General features: G+C 31.7%; 3 protein-coding genes across 3 annotated transcripts; 2 read left to right on the top strand and 1 right to left on the bottom strand.

Annotated features, from left to right (window-relative positions):
• Positions 1 to 5,841: 5,841 nt before the first annotated feature.
• HELRODRAFT_179930 (hypothetical protein) lies at positions 5,842 to 8,917 on the top strand (the record flags this gene model as incomplete). The annotated part of the gene is made up of 3 exons (XM_009028729.1): positions 5,842 to 5,923; positions 6,861 to 7,186; positions 8,828 to 8,917. 3 exons carry the CDS (start codon positions 5,842 to 5,844, stop codon positions 8,915 to 8,917), a joined length of 498 nt encoding a protein of 165 aa, XP_009026977.1.
• A 2,646-nt stretch (positions 8,918 to 11,563) lies between these two features.
• HELRODRAFT_179929 (hypothetical protein) lies at positions 11,564 to 13,372 on the bottom strand (the record flags this gene model as incomplete). The annotated part of the gene is made up of 3 exons (XM_009028728.1): positions 11,564 to 11,836; positions 12,266 to 12,267; positions 13,342 to 13,372. 3 exons carry the CDS (start codon positions 13,370 to 13,372, stop codon positions 11,564 to 11,566), a joined length of 306 nt encoding a protein of 101 aa, XP_009026976.1.
• A 4,369-nt stretch (positions 13,373 to 17,741) lies between these two features.
• On the top strand, positions 17,742 to 22,546 carry HELRODRAFT_179928 (hypothetical protein; the record flags this gene model as incomplete). Its single annotated transcript, XM_009028727.1, has 3 exons — positions 17,742 to 19,430; positions 20,167 to 20,302; positions 22,449 to 22,546. 3 exons carry the CDS (start codon positions 17,742 to 17,744, stop codon positions 22,544 to 22,546), a joined length of 1,923 nt encoding a protein of 640 aa, XP_009026975.1.
• Between the last annotated feature and the right edge of the window lie 2,656 nt (positions 22,547 to 25,202).

Below are 25,202 nucleotides of genomic sequence, written 5' to 3'. Positions count from 1 at the left end.
TTAACGAACGAATAAATGAACGAACGAACGAACGAATGAATTAACGAACGAACGAAAAAACGAACGAAAAAACGAACGAAAAAACGAATGAACTAACGAACGAACGAATAATGCTTGAGTGAATGAACGAATAAATGTATGAATGAATGAAAACATGGACGAATGAATGAATGAACGAAAGGACGATTGATTGAATGAGTGAGTGTTTATTTATTCATCGAGTTGTCAGCGCAATTGCTTATAATTTGAAGGCCGATTTAAATCTCGAAATGTGAAAATTAATTTTTATAAATATTTGTAAATAAATTTGAATGTATTTATAAATGACACACACACATACACAAACACACACACACACACACATGTATGTACAAATACACAAACACATACAAATTCACACAGAAAGAAACATAGGGAGACAGATAGACAGGTACATTGTACATAAAATATTTTACATGTCTGAAAACATGGGACAGAAACACACAAGCATAAACCGTAGAGATACTAGCATACGCATACACACACACATATGCACATATATTTACTCACACATACACACACTCACACATACACGCACACTCACAAACACACACACATTTTTCAAATGTCCTAAAACATAACTCGGCATTTCTCAGTCGGAATATATTGTAGCAGTAGCTATCTTCAGAGTAAAGATGTTCATTATCATTGCATACCACACACACACACACACACGCACGCACACACACACACACACGCATATATATATATATATATATATATATATATATATATATATATGCGTGTATATATATATATATATATATATATATATATATAAACAACAACAAAAATAATAATAATAATAAATAGTGAGTAACAATAATAATTGCAACATTTTTCTTCGTAATCAGTTTAACTTAACCACATAAGTTTTATAGAGGAGGTCTCATTAGGCAGAGTTAGAATTGGACTGTTTTTATCCGCATTATCTTATCTACGCTCTGACGCACACAAAGTTAAGATAACGCCGAGTAGATGAGTCGAAAGTTTCAAAACATATTACTTTTGTAATTAATCAATAGTAATGACGAGGTTATTATTATTTATTATTGTTATTATTATTTTATACCCCTCTTGTTCTCTCTTTCATTTTTTCATTTTCTCTCTCTCTCTCTCTCTTTCTCTTTCTCTCTCTCTCTCTCTCTCGCTCTCTTTCTCTCTCTATTTCGTCATCTCTTAATCTTGTCTCCTTTATGCCTGGTTGTTGCTCATTGTTTAATCTGTCTATTATTAAACATCCGGTGTTTCTGTTGTATTTTTTTCTTTTTAAGTACATGTGGAACGTTCGGTTTGTTAGGATGGTTAACTGACTATGCCACAATTCTATCATTCTAAATTTTTCACATACCAAATTAACCCAAATTCATCAATCCAAATTCCAAACCAATTCCAAAGTGCCGAAACATTATTGAATGAATATTTTGAAAGAGTTTCACCGTACGAGACAAACAGCATTAATAAAAATTACCAATAATTCTTTAGCCAAACATTCAAATTTATCCAAAGAAAAAGATTTTGTATAAAGGATAATTTATGAAGCTTCTGGAATGTTCTTTACGGGTTGTGGAATGTTCGGAGAGCAAAGAAGTAACAGCAGCAGCAGCAATGCATGGTTCGCAATTCCGTGAATGAAACCTGAAAGTTAATTCCGAGAAAAAATATGAAAAAATAGAAAAATTGTCGTCAGCAAAAAAAATTTTTATTTCTTTACGTGGGAACAAATTTGTTTTCGCAAATTTTATTCTAAAATTTTTTATTTTTATTTAATAATAAATGAGTTTTTTCGTGTTTTATTTCAGCAAAAATAGGCAGAATTAATTGGATAAAAAGAACGATAAATGTATTATGAGATGCTTATTTAGATATAGTTTAATTTTAATTTCAAAAAAGTTCTGCACTAATTTTTTCTACCTTCAAAGCAAACACATAAACTCACATACACACACACACACACACCACACACACACACACACACACACACACACACACACACACACATACATATATACACACACTTTTATTCATTTATTTATAAACACGGACACACCGACACCTAAGCAAGCACACCTACACATATGCACACTTTCACACACGCACACACATGCACACACGCACACACACAACTACAGCCACACAATCATCCGCATTTGAATGTTATTTTTATGTATTGGGGCTTCACGATTTTTATCCAAGTATGTCCTTCTTTAGATTAGGGTAATGGTGTAAAATTGTTATCAACTAGTCCTCTAAGAAAACTTTTGATAGCGATTGTGAAGTTTGTAATACTCGGAGTGGTGTGGTGTGGTGTGGTGTGGTTATGATAATGGCGTGTAGGTGGTGGACAGATGGCGATGATGATCATGATAAAAATCATGATGATAAATAATAAATAAATAATAACAATACGCTATAATGCACGTGTGTACATTAAGCCAGGTTACAGTGTTAACGTGACTGTGGCAGCTTTAAATTATTCATTATATTGTTTTCAAAAGTATTCAAATCTTTTGCATCAATTGCATCCAGAGATAAGTTATTCCAATTGTTGATTATATACGATTTGTAAAGAACTTCTTTCGGCGGTTTTCTTTTTCAACTTTTTCCCTACGTAATCTTTTATTACGTCCTCTTGTTCTTCGGTCAAACACGAATATCGGTTCATTGTGCCAGTTTATTACATCTGTGCCACTTATAAATTTACAAATTTGAATGTTAGTTTTGACGACGATTAAATGATAACAATGACGATGATGATAGGATGATAATGATAAAAGCGATGATGATGATTGCGATAATGAGGACGTTGATGATGATGAGAAGACGACGACGATGATGAAGACGATGATGAAGATGATAACAAAAATAGCGATAGGGTATTGATAATGTGGTTAACAGTGGTGGAGTTGTGATCGAATATGATAAGGATGAATGATGATGGTGATGACGAGGATTGTTGGAAGGTTAACGATTATAATGATAACTATGAAAACGTCTTGCTTCTAGAAGCTTGGGTCAAGATTGAATCATTGGTTATAAGGATGATTATATAAAAAATGATAAATGCTGCGGAAACTGAATGCGGATGATTATGATGGCGAATATGGATATGATGATGATGATGATTAAAATGGATATGATGATGATTAAAATGATGATAATGATGAAGATTAAAATGATAATGCTGCTGATGATGACGTCAATGAAGATAGTTAAAACGAGAAAACTGATGATGAGAGATGTAGAAAATGTTATTCGTGCTAAAATTAAGATGAAATTTGTCGTGATGATGATTTTGACGAGAATGATAAACAGATATCATTTTTCAAAATGATATCATGAAAGGATAGTGCATCTTTTGTGATATATCTTTTAATATGAGATATGGGTGTCGATATGATATCTTTCAATATGGGATATGAACATGATGTATTCTTTGATAAGGATTATAAACGTGATATATTATTTTGTATGTGGTATCACCGTGATACATTTCTTAATTTGGGATGATATACGTGATATATGCCTTGATATGGGATATGATATCAAAATGGTGTATTGAAAATCATATCTGAGCATGATAGTATTTTTTTTAGAATTTCTTGGAAACATCTTCTTAGATCAATAAATAAATAAATAATTAAAATGTACGTAAGCGTCTTTCGGTATCCAGTTGAATTAACTCCATTATAAAAGTCATTAAAATTTTAAGCACAACTTCGAAGAAATTTATTTTTGATTTTCGTATAGAGATAAATTTTTTTTTTACAATATTCCTCATACATAAACGATATTAAACTTTGAATGCAAAATCTTCCTTCAATATGAAACGCAAGGACATATCTGCTGCTTAAAAACATACATTCACACACACACCACACACACACCCACACACACAAACATACGCACACAGACAAACACAGACAAATACACACACACACAAACATACACATAATCACTTGACGTCATCATAGCGAGCAAGAAGACTTGTTTACGTGGTTATTTCTATCTTGAAGTCTTTCACCTCAAAGTTTTATTATGTGAGTGTGTGTGTTTGTGTGTGTGTTTGTGTGTGTGTGGTGTGTGTGTATGTGCACGTGTGTGTATGTGTGTCTTCATTTACAACATTATGCTGCCTTGGCTAGCTTTGAAGATTTAAAAAAAGACATTCATTCTTTTTCTTTCACGCACATTCAATAACACGCAGCTTTCACAAGCTGCATGCTTCTAACACAATGTGCTATAAAAAGATTATGCTAATATTTAATAAGAATACACCAGATTTAGGTGTTTTTCTAATTTTATTGTGTTATTGCTAATGTGTTGTAGTGCTATGTGTCACATGCGTGTGTGTGTATGTGTAAAAAAAGGATAGAAAGTGTGTGTGTGTGTGTATGAATGGGGAAATAGAGAGAAAGTGAGAGAGAGAAAGAAAGAGAGAGAGAGAGAGTGAGTTTGTATGTGCATGTGCATCTGTCCGCATAATGCTTCAAATAAATTATAACCTCACAAATGTCCACAACTCCGTAGCGTAGCTAACACACACACATTCACACACACACACACACACACATACACATACACAAACACACACACACACGCATACATACATACATACATACATACACACACATACATAACAAAAATCGATTATTGTCATACTAGCATCGCCTGCATGTTTTGAAAATTATTTCATCATTGTATGAAGGAAAAATTCAGCCTTCTAATTGATGGTTATACGATCTTGGTGGATTAGATAACATCGAATGATCTAGAAGGTATGTTGTTAAACATTATAGAATAAAGCAAAAATAAAGCAAAAATAAACTTTGTTTATCTAAATTGCACAATCAATTATTATCAATTGGAGATTATATGTTGAAGCGTATTTAAGATGAACAAACATTTATTAATGTTGAAATGTGGTTATATTTATCCTAATAATGTCTGTCTATATTTTGTTATTTATTGTTTTAGTGGAATCAATCCTAGGTAAGCATTTATTGCTAGGCTGACTTTTCACTTTTTTGTGAATAAAATGAATTTAAAAAAATATACTAGATGCATTAATTCATTGAATGATTGTAAAAAAAAACTTCAATGGATACTAACAAAACGCATAAGCCAGAATCTACACACACACGCACACACGCACACACACGCACTCACACACAAACACACATGTGCTTTCATATAACGAGCCATTCGTTATATAAATATCTGTTTTTATAAACCGTACTCAACTGTGTGTAGTAGTAAAAGTTTTGTTAAGCTTTAAAGGAACGCACATATTTGCACGATCTGTAATAATAATACTAATATTATTATCAATAATAATAATAATAATATCTAGCAACAATAGGCAACAACAACAATAATAATAAGGTCATCAACAACAACAAGATAATACCAACCATAGATGATATTTATCTGTAACATTGTAAGTGGTTCTGCGTATGTCAGAGCTGCAATAATAAAGACTAATAAAAAAAAACCAACAGCTATATTAATTGATCGATACGTATTAAATCATGTTACATCTTGCGACAAACATACATACATAAATACATACATACATACATAAATACATACATACATACATACATACATACATACATACATACATACATACATACATACATACATACATACATACATACATGCATGCATGCATGCATGCATGCATACATGCATGCATGTATGTATTTAAATCTCGATCAAATTAGTTAATCTTTCACAGCCATTTTTGTCTTCAAGCAACTTTCCAAAAAGCCACCCCCAACGTGTGACGAATATTTTAAAATGGCCAACAACCCCACCCCCCAGACGTGTCAACTTTCTGATGTCCAACAATTCGAGAACAAACTTGTTGCATTCTCAAACTGTCTGCAGAGGACCAAGGATTTGGAATGACATTTAAAAAAATGATTTTTCTGGCAATGAAACATCACTTGCTATGTTCAAAATTTTTTTTTTTTTTTTCATAAGATTTTAATGGCACTGCAGCTCCCAAGGTGGTGTTATAATGTGCCAGTAATTTTAATTTTTTTTTTCTTAATTTCTATTTTATTTATTTTTTTTCATAATTATTTAGTTATTATTAATACATCTTCAAAATCAATCACAGTCGAAAAGGAAGAATCCGATCAAAATATATCAAGACATCAATCCAGAAAAATAAATGATAATCTTTGACTTAAGTATATTTTAAGAAGTAAGGTTGTAATAGTTTATTCCAGTCTTTTTAATTTGAAAAAAAAAATTTGAAACTGTTCTTGTTAAATTTTAATGACGGACGAAATATTGATACGTAACCTCTTTATTTCATTCAAATATTTTTTTATTTTCTGTTTGACGTTAGGGTATGCATATGTGTGTTAATTCGTGTACATTAGCTTCAGGTGGCTGTGCTGGATGAGCTCAGAATGAGCTTTATCACAGTCATCCTGGCTTCATTTGTTTTTTTAAGTAAATTAAATATCGTATCTTATCGTATCCATGTATTGTATCCATGTATTGTATCCATGTGTTGTATTATCCATGTATTGGGTCGTGTATTGTGTCGTGTGGCGTGTATTCATGTATTTGTTGTATCGGACGATAATTAGAGAAGACGTTGTAGCAATTGCGGCCGGCAGATGTCGCTTAAATTGTTAAAAAAAAATGTTGCCAATCGAAAATGAATTGTAGTTTATTTACAAGATGACGATATTTTTGTTATTGTTGTTGTTATTATTGTTGTTATTGTTGTTGTTATTATTGCTGTTATTATTCGTTTACCATAAACTTTTTAATTATTTTTTTTTAAATTATTATTCGAGTCAAGCTCCTCATAAATGTTCTCCAAAATGTCGATATTTATGAAGATAATAGCAATAATAATAATAATAACATCAACAACAACATCAACATCAACAACAACATCAACATCAACAACAACATCAACATCAACAACAACATCAACATCAACAACAACATCAACATCAACAACAACATCAACATCAACAACAACATCAACATCAACAACAACATCAACATCAACAACAACATCAACATCAACAACAACTTCAACAACAACTTCAACAACAACATCAACAATAATAACAACATCATTAATAACAGCAACATCATCAACAACAATAACATTGTTAATAATTACAATAATAATAACATAAATAATAATATAATATAATTATAATATAACAATATAATAATATAATATAATTATAATAATAACAATGATTGCAATATAAATTATAGTTAATAACAATTTAAATGATAACAACATGGCAAGTGTTATTATGTTAAAAAGAATGATCACGGTTTTAAAAGTTGAGTTGGCCTGGATTCTTATCAATTGTAAAACAACACAGTCAAATAAAACAACGGTTATGTAATAATGTAGTGTGTGTTTGTTTGTTTGTGTGTATGTGTGTGTGTGTGTGTGTGTGTGTGTGTGTGTGTGGTATGTGTGTGTGTGGTATGTGTGTGTGTGTGTGTGTGGTATGTGTGTGTGTGGTATGTGTGTGTGTGTGTGTGTCTGTCTGTGTGTGTGTGTCGAATGTTTTTTTAAAAATCTATTAGCAGAGAGCCTAAATAAGATACGGAGGTTGAGAATCTGATTTAAATTGTAAGTATGTCGGGTGACGATAATGTTATACAGAATTAAAAAAAAACTTATTCATTACAACAGGTTGATGTGATGTAACGCGGTTTGACTTTGAGTCTAATCAATTAATTAATTAGTTAATTAATTAATTGGTTAATTAATTGATGAGTTAATTATGCCTCATCTATTTTCTTTTATTAATAATTCTTTGTTAAATAAATCTCAGAGTTACCAACAGCACAAATACTCATACACACAAAGCATATGAGAATATGAACTTACACACACACACAAACACACACACACACACACACACGATACATAGCGTGTGATTGATGGGGATCTCTTGGCATTTGAACCCAGTCGGAGCAACATCGAGACCAGGCACTTTAAACATTACACCACCTCGCAAAAGATTTTTTAGCTGTGTTTATTTTTTGTTTGCCCTACAAAGGCTGTTTACTGAAATTTTCTGACGTAAAATGAATCGAAACGACGCGCTGGTTATTCATAATTTATTCAGCACTACTCAGCTGGTCATTTTTCATATTGCGTCTGGAGTTTATTCTTTCAATTTTTTGGCTCTTCATGTTTCGAAACTGTTATCTTTTGTTGAAAACAAAGTTTGACATCAGCGATTGAAAAAGTGTGATTGATGAAAAAATTCATGCAATTGATATTTTTTGCTGCTGCGATCTAGCAATATAAGACAAACAGTCCGGTGCATTCAGAATTGTTTTGAGGAATTCACAAAATTTTATCAATGTTTTTTTGCATCTTTGAAATAAAAAGCTGAAAACGCAACATAGATGAACGTATGAAATAATTCTTAAGCGTTCGCTGTTATCTGTGGTTTACATCTGCGGTCGGCTCTGAATGTGTCCAAAAAATCATTCCAATACAATCCCACCATTAAGCATTACAGTCTTTGTGTCTGTTCACATGGCATAGCTGTTCTCAAAATCCTGTATATTGGATTAATTATATTGTATATACATTGAAGTTAAAAGAAATTTTAGTAAACACCTCATTTCATTTTGACTTTCATTCGGTGTTTCTTAAAAACGTCTTCAAGAGGTAGTTAGTGCATGTAAACTTGTGTAGATACAATGATACAAAGTATGATACAATCATTGTATGTGATCTCACATACAATGATACAATAATTGTATGTGATAGGGAGCTGGGATGTCTCTGCGTTTGAACACGGCCCCTGCTACAACAGTGCCAGGCACCTTAAACCACTACACTATCGTCAAGTTCACGTAGACCAGGATCTTACAAAATTGTTAGTCTAAAATAAACAAACTAACTCTGCTAAATAAATAACCATACATTAATCTATTTAGTCACGAATGTATGTGTGTTTGTGTGTGTGTGTGTGTGTTTGTGTGTGAGCGCACGTGTAAAATGCAATACATAATATGATAATATGAGCCTCTATATGACCGAATTAAAAAATTGTATGTAAAGATGAAACAGTTTGAACACAAAAACTCTTTGAAGCTTGCTGCGAAATCATAATTTCAGTTTAATATATCAGTCATGTTTCGATATTTTATATAAATATATGTAAAGAAAGAGAAGAGATGGAAAGAGAGAGAGAGAGAGAGAGAGAGAGAGAGAGAGGGAGGGAGAGAGAGAGGAAAAAAAGAAGGAAAGAGAGAGAGAGAGTGAGAGAGAGTCAGCGAAGGAATAAAAAGAAGACAACAAAGATAACGTTAACAGAATGTATAATATTGTAGTGAAATGTTGTTCAAGGTTATGTTGTTATGTTTGTATTTTTGTTTTTTGTGAGAGAGAGAGAGAGAGAGAGAGAACGGGAGAGAAAGGGAAAGAAAAGAGAGAAGAGAGCGTCTATGGGTGCGCGTTTGAGTTTGTCTGTGTGTTTAATACTGGTATAAGTGTTGAGAACGTGTTGAAATGTTTCATTTCAATCCAAGGGTTTATTTATAGAGCAATAAAAATATAGTCAGTTGAAAGATTTTATAAAACGCTAGATAAAAAGAAAGAGGAGAGAGAAAAAAGAGGGAAAGAGTGAGAAAGAGAGAGAGGGGAGTGGATAAAAAAGGAAGAGATATATGAATCTGTTTAAATATTTTAATTTATCTTTTATATAATCTATAATCATGTTTTTAATCGATTTTGTCAATTTTTATTAATGACCAAAATTTGGTCCTAGAAATTTTATTTTTTAAATTTACGAGTCATTTTGTCATGATATGGAGATAGAGTAATGGAAAGCTATAAAAATTTTCCTAAAAAGTTAGCAATTTCACTATGGTTTCATATCACCTGGACGGCAAATATTTCTAGGTGCCTATTCAATTTTGAGAGGATTTCTTTTTAAATTTAACTCTTTACAATTTAAAACATTCATTTGTTTATTGAATTTTGTCTAGTTATATAATAAAACAAAACTGCAGATTTCAAAACATGTACAATATTAATAAATCAATGGAGAGCGAGGCATTGTTTTGGTGTCCAAAAATCATAATTTTACTTTGTTTATCTGACTTCAAAACGTTGTTACATATTCAAACATGTTGTATGTATGTACGCGCGCGCGCGCGCGTGTGTGTGTGTGTGGTGTGTGTGTATGTGTGTAACAGACACAAACGAACAAACAAAAGAACAAACAAGCAATCAATCTAATATAAATTTCAATTTTTTTTAATTCATTCGGTTCTAGCATTAATTCTAAATTTTATATTGACAATCCAAACTGAACTTTCTTTCCCTTTCTCTCTCTATCTCTCTCTCTCTCTCTCTCTCTCACACACACACACACACACACACACACACACATTAGACAGATCAGATGTTTAGTTTCTTTGTGATGGTTATTAAAAATGTCTTCAGCAAACAGACAATTTGAAACTTGGAAGATTTACCTTATTAATATTAATCGTTTAACATGTCTTTTATAAAAGTTTTTAATTTATAGAGATTTAAAATTTATATTAAAAAAATCAACCACATTTTTGTTAATTAAATTTTTGAGAATGAAAACCAGCTATTAAAAAAACTGAAGTTCATTACCTAACAATTCATTATCGAACTAACATTCAGCCTCTTTTTCGAATTCAAAAGTTTAAACAGGTAGGATGGCAAAAATTAACTTCCCGTGAATAATATTTACCAACTCGTGTTCAGCAGTCCAAAATAAGATGATAGCTCAAACTTTGCAATTTGGCTATTTGGCCTTAAAATTTCCGAATCCGAATGCCAAATGAATGAGTTAGTAGGGGTTTAAATGTATCTAGTCATTATAAACATTTATCACTTTTAATTAGTTTTATTAATCATTTTAATATCTAGGTTTTAATTTAATTTATTATTACTACTACTTCTTTGCTTTTCTTCTCTTTTTCCCCAGTTTATTTGGTTAATGAAATAAAATTATTTCTACTCGTCTTAAATTGTCCAATTTATCAATTTATAACTCGGCATCAAAGGTGGAACAATAATAAATGGAACATTCCTCGACAAGTTGATGTATGATAAGTAGATGATGTATGATAAGTAGATGATGACAATGTGGGAATAATGATGATGATAGATGTGATAAAATAATTATAATTATAAAATGATTGAAACTAACTAATTATTAGGTTGGATAAATCTTACACACACGCACATCGAGCACACACGCACACACGCGCACACGCACTTGAAAATAGGACTTATGTGTAAATTCATCTTCATAAAACTCCTTTTCATCCATAATAAGGTATCATGTTATGTCTGCCGTTTAGGTTAAAAATTCTAAAAAACATCTTAAACATTAAATTAAATTAATGAGCTGCAGGTTTGGGCTGCAAAATTTTTAATTCAAAAACCTTCCAAAATTGTCAACGTAGATGACTTTTTTTAAAAAACCGAAAGACAGCTGAAAATGAGGCCCAAACTGATTTAAAAACCCGAAGTAGATGCTGGATTTCTGGAGATGGTTGTAAAGCAGTGAGTTGTAGGGAATGGTTTTATGGAAGTGATGAGAGATTCGTTAGGTATATGAGCGCTTGTTAAACTGTGGTCATCAAGAACGAGAATGAAATAAAATGAGATGACTCTATCAATCCATTGAGTTACATCTTCAATCTTAAACTTACTAGACGGTGTAATGGTTGAGGCGTTTGACGCTACTGTTGCATGACTGAGATCGATTGCAAAGAGATCCCACCACCTCTGTCACATACAATGCGTGTGATGGGGGCTATGTGTTTATTTGCTTTTAACGAAAATACAATAAAATAAGGTATAAGAAAAGTTTTAATAAAATACAATAAAATTAACATTAAATATTGGATCGAAAAATGAAAATAATTGATAGTTTTTTTATGATGTTTGTTTAAAATTCAGTGGAAACCACTGAAGTCACCTTCTTTCCTTCACCCAACATAGAATATTATTATTATATTTTACGTTACCTCATAGAGTTAGAAATAAATTTTCAGGTTACATTTAAGACTGACTTCTTCATAATAAAATTTTTTCATTACCAGGCTGTCTCCATAAATGCAATAACGTGCTAATAAAATTAGAAAAAAAAACATTAATTTGAACATACAAAAAACACATGTAACAAAAACGGACAGAATATATGTCTATACACACCTCTGTGTGTGTATGTTTGTTAGTTTTGACATTTGACATTTTTTATTTGTTTGTATGAGTGTATGTGTGTGTGTATGTGTGTTACCTTCTTGCTTGACAACAGTTTGCTAATTGCTATTCAACCGGATTACATTACATTGATTACCAGCCAGCGGTCCAGTTTGTCGTGTGGACTACATAAGCGGGAACTAAACCAAATGCAAAGGAATTCATTTTAAAAACCACGGTGGATAAAATGCATGGAAAAATAATTATTTTTTTTTTTGGGTAATGATCAGTTAATGCTCCCAGGCTTCTAAAAATTTATGAAAATGTTGTTGAAATTAATTATTTAACGCGCTAATTAAACACAAACGGTAGGAGCTGGATTTGCATGTGCGTTGGGTGCCATTATAAAATTAGAAACTATATGCACTGTCTATATGCAGTGAACGCCTGTGTGAATGTAAAAATATACTTAATGTTGTATAGACCTTATGTTGTATGTATGTTGCATTCTTGACGTCCTAATGTTTGTTTGAATATATAAAATGTATGTATTTATGTGTGTGTGTATGTATGTATGTGTGTCTGTATGTTTGTATGTATGTGTGTATGTATGTATGTTTGTATGTATGTATGTATAGATGAATGGATGTATGAATGTATACATATATCAAAACATGCGTGCATTAATGTGCATTCTTGTTATTTTTTTTATTCATGTGGTTTCATAGGTATTCAGGTGCTTATTGTATGTATGTATGTATATATATATATATATATATATATATATATATATATACAACAAATACATTATACACAAACATCATACATCTATTGTTGTTTATATAGTACAAGTATTTCTTGCATGTGCATGTTGTATGCAATGCATACATATTTCTATATATTTCTTTATATATTTTTATATATTTCTATATATTTCTAAATATCACTTTATATATTTTAATATATTTCTATATATTTCTATACACTTAGGCTAGCTTAGTGTCAATACTCCCTGAGTCAGTTGCTAATTCCGATGAGCCACGATGATCACGATGATGAGGTGATGCTAGTGATGAGGTGAGTGTTACCTGCTTGTGGGGTGGACATTGATCTCGGCATACTTCAGAAGACAAGTGAGTTCAGCTGCTGCGAACTGCTGAACAACAAACAGCACCAACAACACAGACAATTAGAAATTGAAAGAAAAATGTGTTATTCCTTTCTTCATCGTAATTCCTGTTGGCGAATTGTTTTTTAGTTTCGCATCGTTATTGATTGGATAAGTGCATTGTAAGTACGTGATTTTGTTCGTGGAGTCATGTATGTCGCAATAAAATGAGAAAGCAGTAAAGCTTCGTTGGAATGTTGTCTGCTTCTAATTCGTTCAGAATATTCCGCAGGTCTCAACCTGAGTCTATTATTATTTTGTATTTGATGTCAAAGTACTGAAAGCACGGCCGGAAGTAGTTGAAATCTTTCGAGGATGGTGAAGATGATGTGAGCGTGCGATCAATATAGAAGACTAAGAGCGGAATTTATTCTCGTACACCTATAAAGTTCATCTTACAAAATTGGATTGATTTTTTTTACAAACAAACTCTTCGACATTTCAAAATGAAACTGATAACCAGACGCACATGAGATGTGAAGCGATAGTGGCAACCACACGTGTAATGCATAATAGAGGTGGTAGCCACACGTGCGATGAGAGGCGATTACTCCATACGTAGGTGGAGGCAGGCAGGTAGGTAGGCGTTATTGAACGTACGCAAGCAGAAGTTGACGACATGGTAAACAACAAAAGAAAAAAAAGTTTCAAAAACATTTCGCGAGGCCCTTGCTCCTATATTTATGGCCTCTTTTTTTTAGAAAATAATAATTAATAATAAATGAACGTTTTCCAGAGTTGAATTTTAGCTGAGTTACATACGCAAACATTTTCGCCGAAAAAGCCATCTATCTAAATATAGTATAAAAATATAATCATAGCAATAAAACGTTTGACTTGAACATGTCAGACTTTGATAGGATAGAATAACAAAAAAAGAGTAGCTTTTCGATCACAAACATGGCAATATATCAACATTTTTAATTGCATCCATAGGCTACGTACAACCATGATCATCAGTAGTTCATCTTAAAATAGGGCTGTTGCTGCTGTTGTTGTTGCTGTTGTTGTTTCTTATTTTCGTCGTCGTTCTTGTTTAGTTGGCTACTGTGAAAGTAAGCCATAAAAAATAAATAGGATATGATTAATTTACAACGAGTTACAAAAAAGTAGAAAAAAAACAGCACTGCGTTACATTACAACATTATTTCTGCAACACAAACATGATTAATTAGATTTGTATAAGTATTTTTACTTGCACTCATTATAGGTATGTATGTGTGTTTGTTTTTCATTGTGTGTGTGTGTGTGTGTGTTGTGTGTGTGTGTGTAAGGCTGTGTGATGTGAAAGTGAATGAAAGCATGTACCACCGACCGACACGACTGACGATGAATCATGCAAGAACAAAATCAAGCGAACCATATAAAATTAAATATTGATGTCTTCTAAGCTTCAATACACCCCATAATTTATAATGAATCCTCAGTTAATTAATTAATTAATTAAATAATTAATTAATTATATCGGATTGATTTTTCGTGTCAGAGCAACTTCGAAAGGAACGAAAATGAAGATTCACATTTCACTTGCTAAACTCGCACGTGCATACGCGCCGCGTTTATCATTATATTAGAATTAGACAGAGTTGTGATCGAAAAACGACACGAAGGCCAGCGACGTGTGTTATGTTTCTTGTACTGCTACTATGCACATTCTCACTATTTTCAACTCACTCTCTCGCCAATATCATGACTCTCACTTTCCCATCACGGTCTCCTTGTTGTTTTAAACTTTTTAAGACCTATATGTTTTTTTTGCAGCTTTTCAACGCGGTTAACATCTTACTTTCGAGTGATTTTTTTTTCTATTTAACTGCGCCTCATCTCAGAGACAACGTCCACCGTACAGATGGGGGAAATGATTTGACGTATATGCCCCAATAACAAATAACAAAATGTACCCCAACAACAAAATTTGGACCAAAAAACGCCGAAAGTAGCATCCAAACGAAGCAGCAACACTGAGCAACATAGAAACGCCAACTTGGTGAACGCTAAAAAAAACGAGGGTGAAATAGCCGCCAATGTGGAATAACCACACAACCGATCCTTATTTATCGTTTGGTCTGGTTAGAAACCGAGTTCATCAACCTAAGTCGTCTACTCACTGCTATACATTGTCTATTTCATCTATACACTACACATGCTACATGTGTGCTACTTGAGAGAGAGGCTAGATAGATAAAGAGAGAAAGAGAGAGAGAGAAAAAGAGAGAGAGAGAGAAAGAGAGAGAGAGAGAGAAAATAGTGGCTGCTATATTCACAACAGATCTATTAAAAACAATGCTACGCTACTTACAACGCACGTACACTCACGCACACACACACACACACACACACACACATCTAAATATATATCACATATGCGTATCTATATTTCAACTTTAAGTATATGTAGAGATATGAATTTATAGATAGTGACGTATGTTTTATACAATGATATTATATCAGTGTGTTTATCATCTAAATTTATGATCGGTATGTTATTCGTGTTATAACGTTGTTGTTTTTCTCAATAAAACTCATAAACAAGGTTTGGCAAAGGAATGAGAAATATCTATTTGTATTTTTTAAGTTAAAAATATTGATATGAATAAATTAATAAATAAATAAATAAAATGAAATAAATAAATAATAATTTTATATTTATTTTATTTGGATTTGTCTTTACATACGCTAACATATATAGCTATAACCCTATATATAAAGATATAATCATAATTTTAAAATGATCAAATATGAAACCATGTAGAATTATGAAAAAACCACAACAACAACAATTTTTTAATTTAATTTTATTTGGTGTGAAACTTTCAATCTTCAAAATACAACACTTATCCTATAAGATATTTCATATTTTTATTTCGCCAAACATATAAGTATATATTGTATATAATTCATCTGTAATATAAATAAATGTATATATATATATATATATATATATGCAAACATTCATACATATAGTATATATACATGTATAATATGGTTGTTGGTTATATACATATAGATAATTTATACTTATGTTTCATATGATATCTATATCTATATATATGTATTTACATGATCTATTGTCATTGTCTGTTTGGCATTATAATTATGGATTGGTATTTAAACTTGATCCGAGGACTATTTTGAGACAAACGTTTTTTTGATTTCGGTTCAAGTCGGTTATTCGTATCGGTTCGATTCGATTAATAAAAATTATCCGAATATACTCTATCGTTATTATTCGATTGAATTGTTTCAAATGTTAATTGTTCATCTTATAAACAAACAGACGCTCATTTTATTCAGATATTAATATATTTATATAGATGTATAATTAATATACTTATGAGATTTTTGTTATAAATTTTAAAATAATTTGTTTGAAATTTGAAAAAAAAGGTTAGAAATTTTTCTGATGTTATAATAATAATATTTGTATATTATATTTTAATTTTTTTCATTCATATTCATATTTCTGATTTTGTTTGCAATTATTATTAATTTCATATAAGTTATATTTAATTTAATGTGATCTGGTTTTCGTTTAACTTTATTGGACAATGATTTTTTTAGATTGCTTTTACACATTTATAAATAATTTTTATTTATTTTTCACAGCTTTGATAATATAAACACGATTTAATAATATGTTAAGTCTTCTAGGTCAAATGATAAACCGTACATTGTATATTATACATTGTACATTATTCGTATATTGTTTGATACATGCATTTACATTACATGGCGATAATTATAATATATGTTTATGGCGTTTTTCATAAATTGTAAATATTTAAAACATATTAACGCATTAATATCATTTTTCCATAGGCAGTTTATTTTGTAAACATTGTTAACAAAACAAATTGCGTGTATTCAAAGGTTTTGTAGAAATTTTGTAAGCACGTATTAGCATAAATAGTAAAAAAGCTTCCAGTTTTTGGCCACTTCGTTTTTTAGCAAGTGCCCTTGTGTGCTAGATTTTTGTTATTCTACTGCTGCTGCTTTTTGTCGATTTTTATGCTTTATTTTCGTTAATATTTTGTTTTGTTCTTGTGGTTTCTGTTGTTGAGTGTTTGAGTTTTTTGGCTGTGGAGTGGTTATTGATGTTTTTTAATTTCGTTGCTGTTAATTCTTGTGCTAATTTTTAAGAAGGTTTAGAAGGAAATGATTAAAAATTTTTAAATGTTTTTTTTGTTTCGCGTGTTTATACTTCCCCAACTAACCCATCATATAACTTTAACAATTTTATTTAATCACATTAAATGGTTTCCATTATTTTCGATGGTCTAACATTTGCGAACATCCTAACCATTTCAGATTTCATGAACAATGACTAGTCGCATGGACAGATATTCCAGAAATTCGACTCCACCTTCACTGCAGTACGTGGGAAAGCATCTAATGAACGGCCACCTGGCACTTCAAATGCAGCAGCAGGCCATGGATCCAACTTGCTTGATGCCTTCTCTCTTGCGCGCTTCATCTCTCAGAGCAGCCCCAAAGGATAGCTCTCCTTTCTGCCTTCCAATGAACTCACAAAACAAACAATATGGTCAGGAGCGCCCGTACGAGTCTCACCAACCTCACCAGCCTCACGCCGCACAAACTTCTCAACAGCTTCACAAGCAGAATCACAAAGATTTGAAATATTCAGATAAATCTACAAATGTTGGAATGGCGAAACAGCCAGTGTTAACGTCGTCGTCATCGTTGCTGTCCTCAATCCCAATGCAGCATAACAACATGTTCTCCTTACCTCCAACCTCATTTTCAAACCGCACCGGCAACATTGAACACAGTTTAAACAGCAGCTTCAAAAAATCTTTTGACTACCGCCAAGCCCTACAAAATCTCATGCCGCATCAATTCCTACAACAGCAGCTGCAGCAGCGACATCATCCACAACAGCTGCTACAACGACAACAGCTGCAGTTCAAACAAAACCAGCTGCAAGCTCACAGCAATAATTTTAAAATGTTGAACAGTTCCATTCGACAACATCTCCAACAACCTCAGACCTTATACTCTGCTAATCAACAGACGATTTACAGGGAAGAAACAAAATTTTACAATAACCAACCTCAGCAGATCGAAACATTCCGAAAAAAAGTTGGCAGGCCTAGGTTGTCCGAGGAAATGAAGTTAAGAAACAAAAATAATAAACTGAAACTGAAGAAACAAGAAATAAAAATGAGACATCAACTGAAACCTTACTCCCCACAAAACCTTTCAACGTGTTCATCAAAAATGCTTGTAGATGTTCCCGGTAAACAATTATTACATAATCAACCTCGAGATTACTTAATTCAGAATCAACAAGAAAAATACAAAACTCCAAAAAAGTATGAAAAAATGTCTAGCAGAAACAAATTGCTGTCAATTGCAAAAAAGAGAATCGTAAGCGGAAAATTTGGCGTTTTAAATTGTCTAAAACTGTACAGAAAGTGTAAAAAAGATTTGAAATTGAAGAAATTCTTTCAAACAAATTCATCAGCACCTTCCATGCCTGCGACGAATGCGAACAACCAAATCCCGGTTTATCAGAAAAATTTCAACAGAGTCTACAAAACATTGGTGAACTTTGACCCCACAAAAACATCCAAATCGGGAAAACATATTTCGTCTCAAACATCACTACAGAAAAAAATGTATCCATTTAAGATGATCAGTCCTGGCTATTCAAACAACGCTGATTATTTCAACACGAACGATGCAAAATATCAAAAGTTTGTTACTAACAATAAAAAGTTAAATTGCGACGTCCAGACGCGAGATGTAAACATTCCAAAAACTTCGGCTCACACCAACAAATCGGGCACCATGAACTCTCATGACGACACAAATAGCTCAAAGAAATCAGAACAGAGCCAAGTGATCGAGCCTAAACCGAATGTGATACCTCAGTTCTTCAATGCTGGCAGTGCAGCTGTCGTTGAAGACGGCAGTCCCAAAAACAAAACCTTTGAAATGACGAATGCATCGCTTCCCGCCAAAAAGAGGAAATGGCTACATGTCGAAGTTAGTTTCAGTTATAAACCATTTTAAACGATTATTTAGTGGCGTTAATGGCTATTTTTCCAATATTATCTAAACTTTTTATTCTGACACATCTTATTTGAAATTATTCAAATGAGAAATAAACGAGGTTCGTATAAACAAATTCGCTGTGAATATTTTTTAAAACTATGAATACGTTTGAAATAAAGCAAAAAATTCTCCAATATGATAATGTGGCCCATTTTTTGTGAACATATGCGAATTATCTAGTTAATTGTTGTTTGTTGATTCATTTTTAGCTTGAATAACCACCATCATCACCATCTCTTTAAACTACACAGCTAAGGAGAATTAAATTAAAAAAAATTCCTAAAATAATATTTTATTGCATTTGTGCTGCTCGATCTCCGGTTTTAAAATTTTATTTTTGCTGCGAATAACACTTGAAATAGCGTTGAAGTTTTATTTATGTCATAAAAAACAACTTCATAAACGTTTAAATGCGTTTATTATTACATCTGGTCAATTTTTAAATTTTTGTTCGTCAACAAACATTTATCTTATGTTAGAGAACCTGTTAGGGTTAGGGTTAGGGTTAGGGTTCATTCATTTATACATTCACTTATTCGTTCGTTCTTTCGTTCGTTCGTTCGTTCATTCATTCATTCATTCATTCATTCATTCATTCGTTCACACATACGTTTACAGTTGAAAAAAATTTAAATATTTTTCCAATTTATATTTTTTTCTCCTCCAGACGACAGAAAAGCCGTTACTACATTCGACTGGCTGCAACAGCGCTGTTCGCAATGGAACAACCAACAACAACATCAACCGCAGCATCGGAAATGACATCAAAAACAGCAACAACAACAATGCCGATTTTAAAAAAGGTCGGTGAACTTTTTTCTCATTACTTAAAAATTTCTCATAACCATCCATCGAAAACTAGGTCCCTGAGAGTCGCTGTGTTGTTGGTTTTTGTTGAGCCCATGTAGGCCATTGTACTTTATGTAATTTATGCTGATGTATGAAATTTACAATATATATATATATATATATATATATATATATATATATATATATATATACATCAGTAGACAAAAATAGTATAAAAATATTCACACACACACACACACACACACACACACGCACACAAAGATAAAAATATCCTGCAAACATTAAGTAGAATACTTTATCAAAACGAAAGTCTTTATAAATACTAACATAGGGTTAGATAAATAGGTGAGTCTTCGGATATAGCAGTGATTAGGAATGATTAAGAATGATTGAACAAATTAATGATTAAAGAGATAATCTTTGTGTAAATACGAGTTTAAATAAACAACGATGAAATAAGGTTTTGAGGTCACTCATGTGAGCTAGAACGTCTGACTAGATACATATATTTGATTATATACAGGCGATTTGTCAAATTTTTTAAAATTCAGAAATCCATTTCACCCAACTGCATTTCGACTGTTATTTTATTCTATACAGATAAAAAAAAATTCATAGATGAACTTTTCATTTCCGCTTGCATTCAATTACTTTATTTTTGACGATTCTATACGTTTCAGACCGTTTGTAATACTTACTTATCCATTTCTATTTTGGCTGTCTCAACTGTTCAATCAATTTTTTGCGTGGTTATTAGCCTACTCATTCGTTTGTTCTTCTTATCGTTCGTTCATTCTTTCAATCATTCATTCCATTCATTCATTCATTCATTCATTCATTCATTCATTCATTCATTCATTCATTCATTCATTCATTCATTCATTCATTCATTCATTCATTCATTCATTCATTCATTCATTCATTCATTCATTCATTCATTCATTCATTCATTCATTCATTCATTCATTCATTCATTCATTCATTCATTCATTCATTCACCGTTCGATCATTGATTCATTCGTTCGTTCCTACATTCGTTTTAATCGTTTATACATTCACCTGTTCATTCATTTATACATTTACTCATTCATTCATTCGTTCGTTCGTTTGTTCATTCATTCATTCATTCATTCATTCGTTTCTACTCAGTAAAATGGTTTATTCGTTCATCTGTCTGTCCATTCGCTAAAAGGCTTACAGCCAAAATGTTCTTGTTCCTGTACTTTTACGATACATTTTTAAAAGAACAATATCAACATCGCAATAAATTATGACTAATTATTATAGAATGAATTAAATATTTTTATTATTTTCAGTTGAAATTACAATGATTATGGTAATTATGAAACTGTCGTTATCTTCAGCGTTATCATGATCGTTCTAACCACAACCTTCATTATCGTCAACATTTCATTTTATTTTCTATTTGTGATCACATGACCATCGTCATCATCATCATCATCATCATCATCATCATCATCATCAACGACATCATCATCATCAACAACATCATCATCATCATCATCATCATTAACAATATCATCATCATCATCAACAACATCATCATCATCAACAATATCTTCATCATCATCATCAACAACAACATCTTCATCATCATCATCTTATCCATGAACTTATCATCGTCATCGTTGTTGTCGTCATCATCATCACCGCCGGTAACATTTAAGGTTACTTTGTCAGAATAAGCACAAAGTCATAATGAGAGTCTGTCCAGGTTTATTTGATCCAGTTATCTTATTTCTGTCGGTCTGTCTGTCTTTCTGTTTGTTTGTCGTCTGCTTTGGTGTTTTCTTGTTCTTTTGGTTTTCTTTTTTTCGTTATTTTCTCTCTTTGTATTGTATTCCTGCATGAAATTTGTAGTTTGTTTATTGTTTTGATGTTATTTATATTCATGTTCTAACCTCAATGCTTTAACATATTCAGAATTTGGTTACATTATTTAGTTTTGAATTTAAGAAATTGTTTTATTAAACATTCTAACACAAAAAATTACAGTAAACCAGTTGACATCCGGTTGATGTTTGATCAATAAAGACAGAGTAAAAAAAAATAATAAAAATTAAAATAACGGTAAAAAATACGAGCTGAAATAAATAAATGAACCAATAATAATAACAGCAAAAAATGAAATAAACCAAGCCAGCATGTACAGAATAACCAGATTAGCAAGGATGAATGTTTGGAATTGTTTGAAACTGATGGCAACGGCTGTATAAATTTATGTTCTCTTTCTTTTTTGAAGGATCTGTGTCAAGGGTTTTTTGAAATTTTGGCTAAATATTTTAAGTGCTAGTAAGTAAAGCAGTAATAAGTTAGGTGGAGAGAAATGTCTGCACTTTGAAATGTCTATATCATGCTAATTGCTTAGAATGTTGAGTATCTATGGAAAAATGTAAAATACATCTTTATTAGTAAATAAAAAGAAAAACTAAATAAGACATTTATATTTTTGGTTTTTTGTTTCTTCTCTTTTTTTTACACGCCCCCACACCACATGCGCATTCTTCTTTCCACAGATAAAACCTCTCCATTTATTTTCCTCACATGAAAAACGTGTGTGTTGGTTGATTGCTTTCTGGAATGATCTCTTGTCTGAATGATGATGATGAATGGTTGGTAAAAAAAGCCATTGCTTATACAGCTGTTATTCTTTTTAGATTCCGACTCTGTTTTTTTTTCATTTCTTTTTAATTCTACAATGTTACTTCTGTTTTGAAGACCAGTGCTGTGTTGTTTAACGAAGCTGTTGAATGGTTGATAAATTCTCAGAATAACTACTTTTATTATCGGCTGATCTGGTTTATGTCTCTTCTCTTTAACCCCATTGGGCTATTATTGATTTAATTAATCTAGTTCTTTAATTAATTCAATTAATTTAGTCTTTTAATGAGTTTATATAATCTATCTAGTTAATTAATTTAATGAATGATGACATGAACTGGCCCACGTTTGCAACCATTTTTCAAAATTTTACAATGAACAAATAGTTAACTTGAAGTTTTAAAAGCCCTTACTCTTGGTCTTCCCATGATGATACGTCATCATCATCGCCATTAGTGTCTTTCGTTTCGTTTCGTTGGTCGATATTTGTCGTTGTTATTTATCAACTTATTTGTCGATAACGAGGTTAATGTTCTTATCTATCAATTTATCATATTTTATGAATAATAAACAAAATTCATTCGTGCCAACATGCTAGCGACCTAGAAATGAGTTGATGACAAAAACACATGCACACCACTCACTCACACACACACACGAACACACACACACACACACACACACACATATATATATATATATATATACATACACATGCACACACGCACGTGCAAACACACACACACAAACTAACACACGTACACATACAAAATCTAATCGCACACACACACACACACATACAAACACACACACACACACTTTTACACATGTGGCTATGGTCATCCATTCATTATGCTCTTTGAAAAAGTTCATTGATCAATTTTTATGCGCTAACAATTCAAATTTCGACACATTGAACAAATAAATAAATAATTCAAACTTCAAATAGAAACATCAGTAGTAATAAATAATAGAAATAAATAAATGTTAATAACAATATTTATAAGAGGGAAAAGAAGAATAGGAAAAATAATAATAACGATAGCGAATTTTCTACAGACGCTAAAGTTTTCATGTTGAATTGAAAGACGTAACAGCTGTCACTTTGCCTAACTATATATCTACCAACTTACCTATTATCTATCATTCCATTTATCTACCGATTCATCTGTCATTCCGTTCATTCATCCATCCATCAATCGATTCATTTATCCATCCATTAATCTAAACTATGCTTATATCAGTTCGTTAATCTGTCTATCTAACTTTGTCTATCTACCTCTAACTATCTATCTCTGTATATCTATCTATCTATCTATCTATCTATCTATCTATCTATCTATCTATCTATCTATCTATCTCCATCTTTCTTTGTCTATCTACCTGCCTATCTGTGCATGTCTCTGTCCATCGTAACTTATTCTTTATTTGTATCATAAAATATGTTTTGACAGCCTGTTTTTCTGCTCCAATTTTTTTTTATAGTGAAAAAGTGTTTTTGATCATCACATGTTTGTGAAAATGATTTTAACTGAATGGCAAAATTCTATATTTACACCACTTCGACTATCGATTCCTATTTTGGATTTTGCTTTTCAGAGAGAAAATTGATTAAATATTAGTAATTAATTAATTGATTGATCGTTAAAATTTACTGGTTTGATCAAAATTGTAAAACCAATTAGACATTTTAAAGAAACATATCGAAATATTTCGATTCGATTTTACCAGTTTACTCACTTACCCAATCACTCGCTCACTCAACAATCACTCGCTCACTCACTCGATCACTCACTCACTCAATCACTCACTCACTCACTCACTCAATCACTCACTCACTCACTCACTCACTCACTCACTCACTCACTCACTCATTCATTCACTTATTCACTCACTTGTTCAATATTTTACTATCATGGGTAAAAAAATGATCATCGCCATCATCATTCAGCCCATTTTAAGATTTTTTTGTTGGATTATTTTTGCATTGCGAAGTTTCAGCTAAACGTGTAATGGTCTTGAAAAACAAAAGTGTTTTTGTTTGCTTGCACTGAAGAACGCATGTTTGCCTAGCACATATAGAGGGTTATGCATGTTTAGTATATGCATTTTTTTCATTTAAATAAATATATACATATGTAATGTAGTGTGCACAATACGTTTACATACATACACTGCATATTATTTCTAGTCCAACTATCTCAATCTTTCTTATTTTTGGACGAGCAATTTTTCATCCCACTTTTTTTAATCCTATCATTGTCGTCGTCT

Source organism: Helobdella robusta (assembly GCF_000326865.2).
Source record: "Helobdella robusta unplaced genomic scaffold HELROscaffold_58, whole genome shotgun sequence".
NCBI classification, from domain to species: domain Eukaryota; kingdom Metazoa; phylum Annelida; class Clitellata; order Rhynchobdellida; family Glossiphoniidae; genus Helobdella; species Helobdella robusta.
This window is presented reverse-complemented; position numbering and strand designations above follow the sequence as displayed.